Below are 16,180 nucleotides of genomic sequence, written 5' to 3' on the forward strand. Positions count from 1 at the left end.
TAAGAGGGGCATATGGTGGTGGTATATTTTTTTTGTAGGTGGACGTGCAAAGGACATATGAAGGTCATTAGTGTTTTTTTTAAATGAAAACGTATATTTTTTATTGCATCAGCTGATACTCCTTCATATTCTTTACTAAAAAGTATTAATCTATTTATGTGAAAAAATCATTGAGCCACCTGTATATTCGTATTTAAAGGACGAAAGCAACTCCGAAAATTGGCGTAGTATATTTGGTCTTTTATACTGGGACTTATTTCTTGTTGAGAAAAAATAAAGTTATTTTTGTATATTAATCTGAATCATATTAACAGATTTTTAATCATTTATTTGTTTGGAAGGTACTATAAGTATTACATTATTTCAAAATCGTTCATATAAAATGCTAATTTATTTTTCTTTTTAATTTATGTAGATAAACTACAGGTTAAATTTCAAAATTTCGATAAAATGTAACAATAGTTTCAAGTTTACAATAAACAATATATATAATTTTGTATTCCTGACTACTGAAGGGAAAAACCTAAATATAAATTATATTTGGACGATATCCCAACTCCATTTTCCAAAAATAAAGCTAGCAATTATAATATTTAGATTCCTACATTATCTTTTCATTTTGAAGTTTACATACAATTTACCTACATTTTGTATTGTCCAAAGCCAAGATGTTTACCTATACCGCCCTGTACAAACTCCAGTATATCTCGAAAGCAAGCTTTCCAACGGCAAGCTAGAAAATACTTCCTTCGTATTTCACGGTAAAACTATGTTCGTATCACCGTCACCGATCGTCGGTCATAAAAAAGAGAGGTCGCAATTCTCGTCGCCGTTTTTCTTGCTAAAGGGATTCACTGCTATCCCGTAAGATTCTCCCTCAATTCCGGGAACCGAGAAAGATACGAGGAGGACGCCTCCCCGGGAATCGATTGCCAACAGCTTTTTCACCATTGCTTTTCTTATGATTTTTCAGAAAGCTGGCCGCTGATAATAAAAAGCGTGAACGTCCCGCCAATCGTAAAAAACGGCACTGATTACGTGATTCTGGACTGCGACTACGATCTCGAAAACACACCGACCAAGGGATTAGTCGTGAAATGGTTCTACAACACCAACGAAGTGGCTTATCAATGGATACACGGCAGGCAGCCGTTAGCTGGGGATACCGCGCGAAAGTACATCGACCTGAAGTACAAAGCTAGCAATGATCCGTACACCGAGTACCGAGCCATGAAATTGAATAAGCCTGATATCGATCTTACCGGCGAGTATACCTGTGTCATATCCACCTTCGCGGACGAGAGGTCTGCAAGTGCCTCTATGGTTGTGTTTTGTAAGTATTCCGTTGTGTCTGCCACCTTGTCTTTGCCGAAACGCAACATACTTATTGTAGACAATTCTGTATCTGGCGCGTACGAGGCTGTCCCAGGGGCCTGCCTGTCTACGACCCCAATTGGTTCAAGAAGAAAAATGGTTTCTTAGATTCATATGTATTTTTGGCGGTAGGAACTATTGCGCGGCTACAAAGAAAAACAGTCCATAAATATTTCGAGTGGTCAACTCGAATGTCAGTACGTTACATTGAAACTGCAAGGTGGGAGGTGCTCCCTTAAACCTAGGACAGCCATCTACGGTTTAAGTATAGAATTGTCTTTTTCTAAATTTTCCCAAATTTCTCTTTATTTTTCGACGTTTCTAAACACTTATTTCCTATTTCAACTTTCGATTTTCCCAGGGTCTCGTGCTAGCCTGGTCATATTGCACATTTGGCAGCCAGACCTGTATCCTACGACTTTTGTCGACTTTCTCTTTCACATCGACTTTCTATACTTTTTCTTTTCATTTGCTATTTCTGTCCACTTTCGGAAAAGAGCATAAAACATAGAATATCGTATCGCTTGAGTCTATTGTAAACTACAGATCTGTTGAATCATTTTGTAACTGTTTGTTAATTTTTGTGTTATTGAAGTAAATAGACTGATCGTAAGAGAAAGTACGAACATTATATCTTCACCGTCAACAGCGAATATTGGTTTAACGTTCTTTATACCATACCGATTTATATCCACATCTACGGTAATTGTTTCTTCTCTCGAAATAAAGTTCCACCGTTTTCGTCTCCCATTCATCACGATCCACACGGCATACGAACAAATGTACGGACAACAACGAATCTGGATCTTAACTCTCTTAATTATTGCCTATTAAGGATTTTAGGGGATTTGAGAAATTCCGAATGAATTAAGAATTTCGAGACACGCAATTTGGACACCGGTAGATTTAGGATTTTGGTATTTGAGAATGTGGAGATAAATTTAAGTACTGAAAGGGTATTTTCGTGTAGAAATACAGGGATTCTAGGTTTTTGAGATTTATGAATTTGAGGATGTAGCAATTTGGGGATCTAAGAATTTGGCGATCTAGGAAGTTCGGGGGCTACAAATTTAGTACTTAAGAATTTCAAGATTTAGAGATTTAGGGATGTAGAAATTCAGGAATTTAGGAATTAAGGAATTCAGGATTCGGGGATTAGGATTTCCAAGGTCTACAAATTTGGTATCCAAAAATACCTAAATCTAGAGATTCGGGGATGTAGATAGTAGGTTATCTAATGATTAGGAGATCGAGCGATTTGAAGATCTGAAGATTCGAGGATCTAGAAATTTGGAAATCTAGTGATCTAAGAACTTTAGAATTTTGGAATCTAGTGATCTGAGAACCTTGGAATTTTGGGATCTAGTGATCTGAGAACCTTGGAATTTTGGAATCTAGTGATCTGAGAACCTTGGAATTTTGGAATCTAGTGATCTGAAAACCTTGGAATTTAGGAATTTAATTGTTCTATGTCCACAAACGATATTTGAGAGTTTTGTATTGGGGGATGTGAAGCTAACTAAAATTTGGATATTCTGAAGTCTAGAAATGTGCTGACACAAAAATTACGAAAACTAGAACATTCAAAATAAAACGCATAATTAAAATCTGTGAATTAGATTATATACTATTTCGAACTTTTCTTGCATAATCTGATACAATAAATATAAACGAAATATAAGGAATATATTTGGGATCGTTATTCTCTTGCAAGTAAAAATTTTATAACAAAGCTATTCTGGTATTTTTAACATTCGCTTCAATATATTCAAATACATGTATTTGTCTGAAATCCCATCTATAAACACTGGGTTTCCGGTATCATTAGCTGCCATATAAGCCCACGCTATGACAGAACCACCTCCGTGTTTCACAGTCGGATGTAAATTTCGCATTTCCATTTCAGTTGCATCTTCTCCGCGCATAATTGCGTCCATCAGAATGAGAAATGTTAAATTTGCTTCCGTCGGAAAATGTAACGGTATTCCAGAAAGTATTGTCTCTGCTAATATATTTTTTCGTAAAATTCAGCTGCATTATCTTGTTAAAGTATTGCACCTTTTTGCAACCCAGAAGGCTAGATGCTCAAAATTTGAAAAAAATATTTCTATATTCCTTAATATCTATATATTATATTATAAAATAACATTAATAACCTTTGTTAAAATTGTTCGTTCTAAATTAACTTTGTTACAGTTTTTCAAATAAAATTTTCAAGAAATTTAAATCACTGAAAATATTTGCAGTAATCAAACAAAAAAAAGTCTGTATTGAACCGTCATGAAAATGTCTATTGTGGAAGACTGTTTTTAATTGTAAAGGAAGTTCAAGATTGGAAGCGAAATGAAAGAGGATTTACATGAAAGATGTCAGTGACAAAATGTTGAATTCATTAAAAGTGTTGTAGTGTGCAAATACAGAGAATTTTGTTAAAATTGTTTATAATGTTATATTGAATATTCAGTTATTTAAATCATTTGTATTATTAAATTTTTACAACTCGATTTTACACTTTGTTATCGTTAAAGAGTTACGTCTACAGTAAATCAAAATTCATTTCGCACAGCTTTTTGCAATAATAGGATAATAATATGCAATTCCATATACAAGGGTTGCTACGGTCTGGAACACCATCTACGTTATTAAAGTTTTCGATCCAAGTAAGGATTAAACCACTATTAACCCTAGACCCTAGAACGTTTAAAGTTTTAAAAGGTTTAATATCAACTTAAGGTTACGTCATTTTATACTCGCGTAAAAAGGCGTGAAATATTTTACCTTCTATGAAGTATGTTTATTTATACAGTAAATATAAAATAGTTTGACTGATGTTTATTGAAAAATTAACGTTTAACGACATTTAACTTAAACATTTTTGTGGTACAAAGTTGATCATGCACAACGTATGCTATCTAATTTACACATGTGTATATGAATATGTATATGTGAATTTATTCACATATTTATATGTGAAATGTATATTTATTATTTATCATACTTATTTATTATATTTATATTTACACAAGTGTTCATTATGATTTGTATCAAAACAGACATTTGTCTTTTTGCTCGCCATAAACATATTTGGAACATTTTGAGTAAATAATGGTTGTTATCGTTACGCAATTTCGACACTATCTGCTGTGATTCCCATTGAAGCTAATTAGTTCATTTACGGTAATTACATATCTGTTTAACGTAAAATCGAGCCATTAATTTCCTATTTAATAGTGCAACTACCGAATCAAAGTGACTGGTTTCAGATTCCATGATGCCCTTATGATCGATATTTAAACTTTATTTGCACAGCACCACCCTTTTGAAGTTTTAGAACAACTAAGGTCATTATATTTGAATTTATACACTTTAGCCTCAAAGTTCCTCTTGCCAGTAGCTACACCTGTTATGGCAGCAAGGTTATTCCTAAAGCTGGTGCTAACACGCGTGTTTCAAATTAACGTTCGCACGTGCGAATGAAGTTTGTGGCGACGTGCTTCGCTGCACGACGAATCGCCATAGTAGTCCAATATTTTATTATGTTGCTCTTTATTGGATTTTCAAAAATAAATTTGCTAGGCGGCTTATTTATCGCGTCCCAATAATTGTTTACAGTCGTATTACAGGTTTCTGCACACCAAATTAATCTCCTCGTAGGTCATATTCGCCAAATTGCGGGTTTCCTTTTGTAAATCAAATTCAACTTTTTGCAAATTATAGATATTCAAACAGAATTATTACTGGCTAGAAAAGAAACAAATAATTCTTTAAATATTGTGTTAAATATTTGCTTAATAATCATTTCTCTGTAAACAATTTCAATGTTGGTCACATTTAAAGCAAGACAATCGCTTCTGTTATTACTGTATTATTTCGTAAATTTTCTACGTGGTTTGGATTTAAGAACAGTTATTGCTATTACATTCAGTTTTTAGGAAACTTTTAAAAGTAAGAAGTCGAGAATTTTTTTGTTTAAACTGTAAAGGTTATGTGAATGATGTATAGGTTGGGAGAATTGTATAGATCTACAAAGATAACAATATGTACAGAATATACTAGATACCTGAATATTCAATCAATAAAATTAAAGAAAATTAAAGAAAATGTATAAATGTAAGGTCTTAAATATTTCATTAAAAAATTTTATAACAAAAATTTTAAATGAGAATGAACTGCTTTCTTTTTCGGACTGACGTGAGGTTAGCTCAAATCATTTGTTAACGTTCATCGTGATGAAGAACTAACGTGTGCATTAAGGTAGGAGCATCAGTAGTTGACACTGTACCAGTACTTGACACTTTTTAAAAAAAAAAGTAAATAAATAAGAAAAGTTGGAATACATCAAACTTTATTAATCTCTATACTGTCACGCTTCAGTGGCTTATTGTGCATATTTGCCATTCAATATCCATTCGGCTCTTACGATTTTTCAGTGTTTTCTTATATAAATCGCTAAGGATTTGGTTAAAATGTAAATATTGCAAGTTTGTATTATTTAATCACTGTGAGTAACAAAGGCATTCGTTTATGTTGTTTGAAACTTAGAAAGAGGTTTATTTATTAAAATTGGCAACAAACAATGCTAAATTGTCTAAATACACTCCGTATTAACTACTGAAACTTGTAATAGTCTATTATTCAGTAGTTGACATGGGGGTCAGCTATTAAATTACTGCGTGTAAACTACTGATTTTGTTCTTCTGTCAATTTTGAGATGCCTCCTACGAAGGTAAACTTAAAAAATTATACAGAAGAGACTATGCAAGCGGCTGTGGAAGATGTCCGGCTCCATCAAACTCCGTATAAAATGGCAGCTAGGGTGTTTAGTGTCCCGAGGGTAACTTTAAAATACAAGGTTGGAGGCAAACATCCAATTAAAAGAAAAATGGGTCCAGCCAGAATATTGACTGATGCAGAAGAAAATGCAATAAAAACTGATATGAGGATACCTTCAATATGAGGAGTGTTCGAACTCTTTATATTAAATATTTGTTATTAACTCTTCATATTATCCCTTAATTATTAAATATTTTTTTGTAAACTTACTCAAGAATAATCTTTTTTAAATGTTCAAAGAAATTCTGTATTCACACATTGTCAAGACTAGTTCATTAATTGGATTTTCTCCCTGTGTCAGCTACTGAAACAAAAGGATGTCAACTACTAAATTTTCTGTTTTCGCTGGGTGTCAACTATTGAATCAAATATTACGTTTAGAAGAAAAAAAGAAAAATATTTACAACCCCCATCAGGAATGAATACTTGTTGTAATATAATAGAAGAATAGTGTGTGCAGCGACTGCTAATCATAAATTTTCCATAAAGTGAACTTAGCCTGGACTATGTGAACAAATAGACAAAAAATTCCTTAAAGTGTCAACTACTGGTACCTTTACTTTAAATCCTTTCATTTTACTTGTAAGAATACAGTAATCATATAAAAATAAAATGGTTATGTAAATTTAACCATAGATGTATACAAATGTTCATCTAGATTAACGTGCTTGTCTTCAATAGAGAACAACGCTATAAAAGTAATAGTATTGTACAAAGAAAGTAGATATTTCCAAATATCTTGAAATATAATTTTTGGACTAGTAAGTTTTATCTTTGAACTCGTCGATTACATTTCTGACCGAAAACATGCATCTTCCACTATCTAAAAAAACGTTCTTCCACATTTTATTCCATTTGGTGAAAATATTAATTTGCTATCTTAATTACAATCTACGCGTGTCATAAACTTTTAAACGGAATTATCTTGTTCAAACATTTTAAAAACGACGAAAATATCCGCTATCTAAATATCCAATCGCGAAACGTTCATTTAACGCTATACGATAAGCAAATAATATTCCGAAACCATCACCGTGTAAATGTCGCGTAAAAAATGGAATTTTTCATCCCGTTTGATAAGCACGGTATACAATAATTTATATAGCAGCATACACTGGTAACTTTTTGAAATGCTTTGTAATTTAGTTTTAACCGGGTGAAATGAGAAAGTTAAAGCAGAATAAATAAAGTGGTAATACTTGAACGGGAGTCAAATTGTCTCATTTCCACACAATTTAATCGGTTATCTACACTCTGAAATATTAAATATTCAACATTCGATGTTAACATCAACAGACACTTTCAAACAAATTATAGTACGCATTGCATAATTAATCGTTGAATTTTTTCACATTTAGGGGAGAAATTCGTAGGGAAGAAATAGTTCCTTAACACCTATTTTCAAAATTTTGTTTAATTCACAGCATCGTTTTCAGAATAGGCGATCGTTAATAAGGTAAGAAGTGACAAAAATGATAAAAAATTTATTTGGAATTTTCAATAATTTTTTTCATAGATGATTTATTCCTCAAAAACGAGCTTATTTGCAAGCTTTGACATGATTTAGTGCATGAGGACTTTTCGAAGAACAGCCCAAACAAACTATACGTTACATCTATGATCTTATGTAATTTCCTGTTCTGTACGCTGAATCGATCATGCAAAAATCAGTGCCTTGCTTTACTATCGACGAGTACTCAATGCTTTAACATACGAACTCCTAGAATCCAGATGCGCATTAAACAAACACATAGATCTTCGTTCCAAGAAATAGGCCTTAGTGTAAAAGAAACTATTGCAAAATAAATAAAACTTTTATTGAAACAAGAATCGTAGCTTTTAAAAAACGATACCGATTACCAGATCACACCACGTGGGGGTGGCTACGACAGTGACCTACCTTATCTCCAAATCATTACCACCCTCCAATTACTACAATCTTTATCGGAACGATAAATGAGTTTTTACTCTACTTAGCCAATAGACTCGCATATGTAAGTTCTTTACGTTCTTTATTTTAAAATAATAAAGAACTTGCACCACACACACGCACGCTGTACAACTTAAAATTTAATACGCTTGTATTCTAAGGTTGCACTCGCGTTATTTAAAACAGTATACTAAGCAAAGCGAGGAAGGGAAGAAAGTTAGAAGAACCTTCACAAGAAGATTGACCAGCATTATCTATCAAGCGCAAAAAATTTCACGAATTATTAAAATGGGTGCAACTTATAGTTGTAAGCGCTTATGTAAAAACTTACTTATAAATTTAATACTAATTTCGTGGGATATACACTAAAATGAAACGCAAGAAGAGAAAGGAAGAGGCAAACTAATACTTATACACTAATCCATAACATAGTTATTCTAAAGCCCGCGCACGTGCCTCTCATTCTAAAATTGAAGCAAAAAAAAAAACAAAGGAAAAGGGAAGAAAGCTAGAAGTTTCTAAGAAAAGGGAAATTAACATTTTCTGCCAAGTGAGCTTTGCCATCCTGAAGCAAAGGATAGTTGAATCGTGCCTTACGTGAACTACGAGGCAAAAATGAACCAAAAATACTGGCAAGAACAAGTGACACATCCGCGAAGGGCATGCTATTTCTTCCTGTTTTCGTTGTAGAGAAGTCTTATCGTAGAGAGGATACCCATGCAGTGAGGTGTTTCCTATTTCTCCCAGCCTCCGTTGTAGAGAAGTCTGACCGTACAGAGGATACTGCCTTGCAAAGATGTGTCCCAGACGCTACACCAACATTTTCAGTTCACAACAGCTGCGTGTTTATTGCATTATCCAACAGTAAAGGAACATAGGCTTTTATGGCCAATATTGTTAAAAAATAATTTAATTTAATTCTATTTTCTTATTAATTCTATTTCTTCTAAATATTTTATTTAGATTGAAGACTTTACACCTGTAAAGGTATAAAAGCAGAATTGGCCATAAAAGCCTATGTTCCTTACGGCGTTGATCATAACCGCATCACGCTCATACCTGCGAGGCTTACAATAATTATTCAAAAATCAATTAACGACATATGAAGAGGTATAAAATTTCTAAAATATTTTAAAAGATTGTAAAAATAATGATATTTTTAATGAAAATACTGATTGCCCCTCTTCACAGGAGGTGATGTTAAATTATATATCTAATAAACATTGCAACAAACAACAAATTCCAAAAACACGTATCTTCTAAAAATTGTCGCAAAAATGAGTGCAAGTTAGAACAAAAGACACTTACAATTTGCGCAAGCTTTTCATCATCTGGTGAAGAAAAATTAGCGCTCGAGCCCACCCTTCCTTCCACAAGCGCGAAATTAACATAAAATTAGTGCACTAAATATTGTAACTTATTAAAAAATAAAATTTGAAACATAAAAAAAATTTGAAACATAAAAATCTGTAAGAAGAGGAAAAAAATTATATTTCACACAAAAATTTCGAAAAATAGAAATCGCAATAAAAATTGCGGATTAAAAAAGAGAGAACAACATAACTTACCAAAAATAAAGTACTAGAACATACAAAAATTTATTAACATAGAAAATTCTGTAAATGTAAGCGAAATACTAAAAATAGATATCGAATTTTTATTTCAATGAAATTAGCAAAAATAAATGTATGTATTTAGAAGTCGATTAACAAGTTCTTCCGTTTATCGATTACTTGTAAGATACCGCTCGATTTTGATCGGACCTTCGTATGTTAATAAAATAAAATCCATATATTTCTTCGTTATTGTTTTCCTAATAATTTTTCACACGTATAAAAATATAGTGGGTTATTTAGAATCGCGTTTTTAATATTTAGAAATCAAGTTTAATTAACAAATTTTAAGGATGTCCTTCGAAATAGCTTTTCTTAAATAATAAATTCGTTTAGTCTTTTGAAAGTGACTGTGTTTTTGTGTTATTTTAAATATAATAACCTTCTCATATTCCATCAATAAAAAATACAATAAAAACTGAAAATTCGGAATAAAATCGCGGACTGATCGTGAGCTCGTCAAAATTCGAGCAAAACGTGTTCAACGATACTTTTTGTACCGTAAAAAAAAACACATGTAAAATATAAAAAAATAATAGCGGGCATAGTGACAGAATGATTCTCTTCATCCTAAAATGGACGGGCATTAATACTTCCCCTCTTTTTTGGCAAACTTTTGCCGAGGCTCTTCGGCATTTAGCCTCTTCTCTCTTTACAGTAACTCGGATATTCTTTGCTTTGATATCAATTACATAAAATTTTTAAAATTCGTTTCATTCGGTTTAAATTAACAACAAATAATTGGTTTATCACCTATGTGTAAATAATTCATAATCCATTCTTATTCTTGATCATTTCACTTGTTATTTGATTTAACTTTGACGTAGCGGTTTTCTGTTGGCAATTGCACGGCCACGGTGAAAACATGCTTGTTCACGACCGCGCTCAGCCATCAAGCTCGAAGCTATCGCTCTCGCGACCGGGGGCACGCTACTCTCGCACTCTGATTCGTCAGTGTTTTCCATTAATAATTCAAAAACTAAGCCCCAGTCGACATTTTTATAAAAGAGAAAGTTGTTCAGTATCATTCCAAGTACCTCCCCTTGAAATTATAAAGACGAATGCTAAAACTATACTATCACAATATTCGTGAATACTGTACTTCTTATCTGATCAGATTTCAGACCTACCCCAATTCGGGATCCTCTCCACATTAGGCAACTTTCGTACATTGTCGTAAAATGATTCCTGGAATAACTTCAACAAAACGAGCATAGAAGTCCGCGTTATTAAGATTCATAATTGATGACATCTTAATTACAAATAGAGTGTAAAAGTGTTAAGAGTTATCTGAATGTAAATAACGACTAACAGATTGTTGATCGTTTATTTATTATTCTGGTTATGCAATCTGGTTATTTTTTTGATCAAATAAGCATATTTTTCGAATAGGACAATTACGATTGCTGGTAGGGAAATTTCAACCTACTTCACTCCGTCCTTCTGAAGTATCGATTGTTCGTTGAAAAGAGATTTCAAATGGTTTTAACGAGGAATCGTTAGGTAGTCATATTTCCTCGACCGACAGAATATTGTCGGTGAGGAATTGCTGTCTCCTTCGCTTTTTGTTATCGGAAGGATAACTTTCTGATAAGGGAGATTTCCCAATTTAGTTACCGATTGTAATGAAACTTACACAGTACGTAGTTTTTGAAAAAATATTTCACCCATATTTTATATATTGACAATTATACATATTAGCCTAACCATACGTGAAAACATCCCTTGAAATTGGGGATGGTATTTTTCTCAATGTCTTAAAAACTTGTAATATAAAAATTTGTATTATTTTTTTAGTGGCAAGTTTGACTGCGCATACTGTTTTGTAAAATATCTATTTATTTAAAGACAATGGAAGTTGGCATTTTTTTCAGAGGTGAAACATGATACTGCTTTTGTATAATTATTACATTATAATGTAGCATGTTATATTAATACAATATAATACTATATAATATAATATCAATAGAGAAGCTGAAAATTAATAATAGATAATCTACAAATTTATTGCAATATTCGTAAAAAAAAATAAATGAAATATAAGTGTTCATTCCCAAAAATTCAATCACAAATAACAATATCTACTGTAAATTTTTTATGTTTTCAGTTGTATTTTGATATTTAATATTTCAAAAGATACACATGATAATTAAGATCGTCCATTATTAAAAAAAAACTTAAAGGAAACGTTACAGAAATAACAACAACTTTTCAAGGAAAACATACCCGAATTTTGCAACATCCTTTCTGCAGCAGTAATCCACTATCGATTTATTTATTGGGTAATAAAAATGAACTTTGCTACTAGTATTGTCATAGAACTTGGTTTTTAAAAAATATGTAATGACAGAATATTTTCATATCTTGCAAAATCTATACTGTCTTGTAAAAGGAATTCCATGTAACGGAATTAAAACTACTGTATAACGACAACTATTATAACAATAATAATGTAATTGGTCACTTCTTTCATTTTTTCCTAACTAATGTCGTCTACAGCATTTTGATGGTCTCGTACACCTACATTTTTATTTTCAGCACTTGAATGCGCACAAGCATAACTTCTACGGAAATTTCAAATATTTGCTAATTCACTTAACGAAGACTATTGAACATTTTCTTTGTCTATAATCTCATTGTCAATATTAACTTCACTTTCATTTTCTTCTAATCCACATTTTTCGAGCTCATGCAATTCACTGTCCTCGATATCAGAGTATTCCATTAGTATATTGTTCGCTCTTTGCAACAATTCAGCGATTTTCAGCCGTTTAGTCATTTTTTGGACTTGTATATCGTTATGTAAGCAAGAATTAGATCCTATTTCAACGACTATAGTATACAAAATAATCATCTGAAACAACATCAATAACTATGTTACGTTACATTGCTGCCATGTTTATGTCGTGTTGTGGCACCAAATAAGGCATTGCGTGCAAAAAGTTTTATAACAAAGCATAAATGTACCTAAATGTGTAATAAACGATGTCAGGTTCGGTAAACACATAATAGGATACTTTTCTATTTTCAAAAGTACCAGTCAAAATGACATATTGGTATAAGTAGCCATGACACAAAATTATTCTGACTCTGAATAAATGAAAGAAAAATAAAATTCATCATATTACACCTTTAGTTATCGCTGTAAAGGTCATCACATCGTTGCGGAAAAATGAAATTTTTATGAACAAGAATTTTTATTAACATGAAGTAAGAATTTCAAAATGAAATTGTAAAAACTAATTTGTAGCAGTCCTGTAAATACACCTACCAATTAAGAAAAACTGTTTTGTTATGTTCTATACTAGGAGTACTGCTCACAGTAGAGTCTGAGCGAGGCGAAGCGTAACTCACGCTGACCGAATAAATGTTTTTGCAAACTTACTCACGGTTTATCAATAAAATATTCATTTTTTAAACAATCAGTGAGGGCGCTGCTGACAGCAAGACTTTAATAATAAATTAAATTCACTCAAAGCCGACATACAGTCGCTTCGATTCATCAGTCTAATTAAGACAAATAATATTGAATTTACTTATCTAGATAAATTTTTCTATTAACTAACAATTTTTTATTATCCCCTTTGTTCTTCCTCAGAGCTCCATTTTGATTTGATAAACTCAATTCTCTCTTTAAATCCTCTTTGCCTTCTTATCAAGTCAAGACGCTCCCAAGATGGATATGAGAGTAGTTCAATATCTTCGAGCCTTTTTGCTCTTGAAAGTGCAACATATGTCTTGTTCTCCTCAGATGTGGCATACTTAGGCTTGCTTTTATGCCATGGTTTTTGGCTAAAAGAGAGTTTTAAGAAAGAATACTTTTATAATAAATAATCATGTGAAGAAAAAATATTAGCTCCTTTTCTTCCATTGTATACATATATATGTACCTGAGTATGTCCTCCAAGAGAGCTAACCCAATTAAAAAGTTGTTTGAAACCAGACTCCTAAGTCGTTTCTAAATTTTCGGAAAAGTATCTCGAATATTGTCTGCAGAACCTATGCTAGGCCAAAAAGATTAACGCGCCACTTCCTTAATTCCTCTGAAGAAAAAGCCGGAATACTAAAGATATTCGCCTAACTAATTAAACTGGTCCTTTCGACCTTCTCAGGACCTCAAATAGTCTAATGAGACGTTCACCAAGGAGAAAAGACCAGATTTCTGCTATTTCTAGTGAAAGGACCTCGTTCTGGGCTAAAATTAAGTCTAACTCCTTTAATTTTTATCCGATTTTGCTCAATATTGAACTTAAAGTTGTTTTTATTTAGATCTTGAAATGTGTGAAGTTTCAAGGCTCTATCTATGATGGTTCTCGAGAAAAGTGCATTACATGAGCCGAAGTATAGTCAATTATACAAAAAATGTGTGTTTTTGAATATTTCAATATTATGAATTACAAATTATTAATATAAGCACTGAAACCTAACAATGTGTACGTAAATAATGACTAATCTTAATAATTGCCACCGATATTAATACTGAAAATAATTGTTAAAAAGTAATAGATAACAATACACAAATGTACATTAAATTTACTATTTTTCACAGAGTATAAATAGATATGATATTTTTTACTCTTACTTTAGTAAACAATAGTTGTCAGAGTTTTAACTATTAAAATTACAGTGAAATTTTCTTCGTAGCTTGATTGTAATGTATCTGTACTTCGTTAATCCAGGGCCAGTCGCGGATTAAAGTAGTAAATAAGTTAGATGGCCCTAGCAATGATTCAAAATAATTTTGTTTCTGAATAAATAAAACCAAAATAAATTTCATTGTATTACATCTTTAGTTATCGCTGTAAAAATCATTACATCATCTCGGAAAAAAATGAAGTAAATAAGTGAAGTAAGTGTAAAGTGAAGTAAAAGTATTAAAGTGAAATTGTAATACCAGCCATTTTAGCGTGGTAATTCTAGTATAAACATATAGAAAACAGAAAAGTGAGATATGTAGTGTCATAACAATTGTTTTCGCGACATCGACTTTAATTCCAAAGCTAATACATTGCAGCCTTTGTGTATCGCGTGTTTTGTGACATGCGATAAGTACGCAATTTTTATCAAGTCATGTAACACGTCTCTAGTAGTTTGACGTAACGTCAAGCGAGCTAGGGTGATGTTGCGTGAAATAATTCTTGAAATTGCAACGCGACATGAAACAAAGGTACCGACTTGATAAAATCAAACTAGCCGTCTATTTCCCTGTCCGTTCGAATTTCAATCATGTAATAATTAGTAGTGCGTTAATTAATATCAGAATGTTCTCTGTTATTGTGAGAAAATGTATATTGGGTATACACTGTAATTACTTCATGTATAATTGGAGAGAATTCGTCTCTACTGTTAATTGATGTTATTAATACATCTCTGTAACAGGTAAATAACTATGGTAAATATTTGGGTTTTAAAATTTGATAAAGATGGGGACGTTTTCTTAAAAAAATATTAATTTTAAAAGATGATAAAATAGGTGTTTGTATGTTAATAGATAACTATGAAAAACTTAAGCGTCTACAAATTATGGTAAGGGAAATATAATTTTCTGAATTTCCAAAATTTTTTTGAACGTTTATAAATTTAAGGCTTTTTTAATTTTGATTTTAAAAAATGAAATTTTTAGAATTTCCAATCTTCAGATTTATAATTGTCCAAATTGGTGAATTTCCAAATATCCAAATTTTACAATTTTTAAATTTCTAAATCTTGAACGTCCAAGATTCTTAAATTTCCAAACTCCGTTTACAAATTCTCAAGTTTCTAAATTTCATATTTCTAGTCTTTAAATTCTCAAGTTTTTAAGTTTTAAAACTTTCAAAACAACAAATCACCAAATTACAGAATTTATGAAGGTTAAAACTAATTATTAATATCTCATACTTAAAAATTTTCAAACCCTGAATTTCCAACATTTCGAATTTCATGTTACAAATATCTTTACTTTACTTTTCTGACTTTGTAACTTTCTATTCCGCAAATTCTCATATTTTGAAATTTTTATTTCTTCAAATCACCAATTTTCAAAATTTCTAAATTTAAAATGTGTAAGAGTCAAACTTTCCAAACATTAAATATCCAAATTTTTAAGTTTTCGAATTTCTAAATTTTCAGACTTTCATTTTTCAAATTCCTCCAATTTTCAAATCTCCAAAATTCCAGCTTTCTAAATTATTAAATATTCAAATTCAAATTTTTCCAAATCATAAAATTTTCAAATCTAATATAATTGACTAATATATGTATTCTATATTCAAGACAAAACAGTGATATTGTCATTTTGAGTAAATTAAAACTGTTAAATTAATATAAAATACCTGTCACTTTGGTATACTTTTATATCATCAAATTACGACAGATGCTCGCTATTTCGGAATTCGATATATAATATGCATAATATAGTACCTGCGAGAGTATGTTGTTGGCTGGCACG

The 16,180-nt window shown here is 31.6% G+C and overlaps 1 protein-coding gene across 8 annotated transcripts in view; it reads left to right on the forward strand.

Annotated features, from left to right (window-relative positions):
- The window catches only part of LOC100877022 (uncharacterized), a 286,611-nt gene that overhangs the window by 215,823 nt on the left and 54,608 nt on the right, over nt 1-16,180 (forward strand). For all 8 annotated transcript variants that reach the window (XR_013039187.1, XR_013039188.1, XM_076534881.1 and 5 more), the window contains exon 3: nt 974-1,333. Coding sequence is in view for 6 of the 8 variants with exons in the window: in XM_076534881.1 (XP_076390996.1) it covers nt 974-1,333 (360 nt within the window). In the remaining 2 variants the exon portion in view is untranslated. The remainder of the gene's footprint in view (nt 1-973; nt 1,334-16,180) is intronic.

This window comes from Megachile rotundata, chromosome 8 (genome assembly GCF_050947335.1).
Source record: "Megachile rotundata isolate GNS110a chromosome 8, iyMegRotu1, whole genome shotgun sequence".
NCBI classification, from domain to species: domain Eukaryota; kingdom Metazoa; phylum Arthropoda; class Insecta; order Hymenoptera; family Megachilidae; genus Megachile; species Megachile rotundata.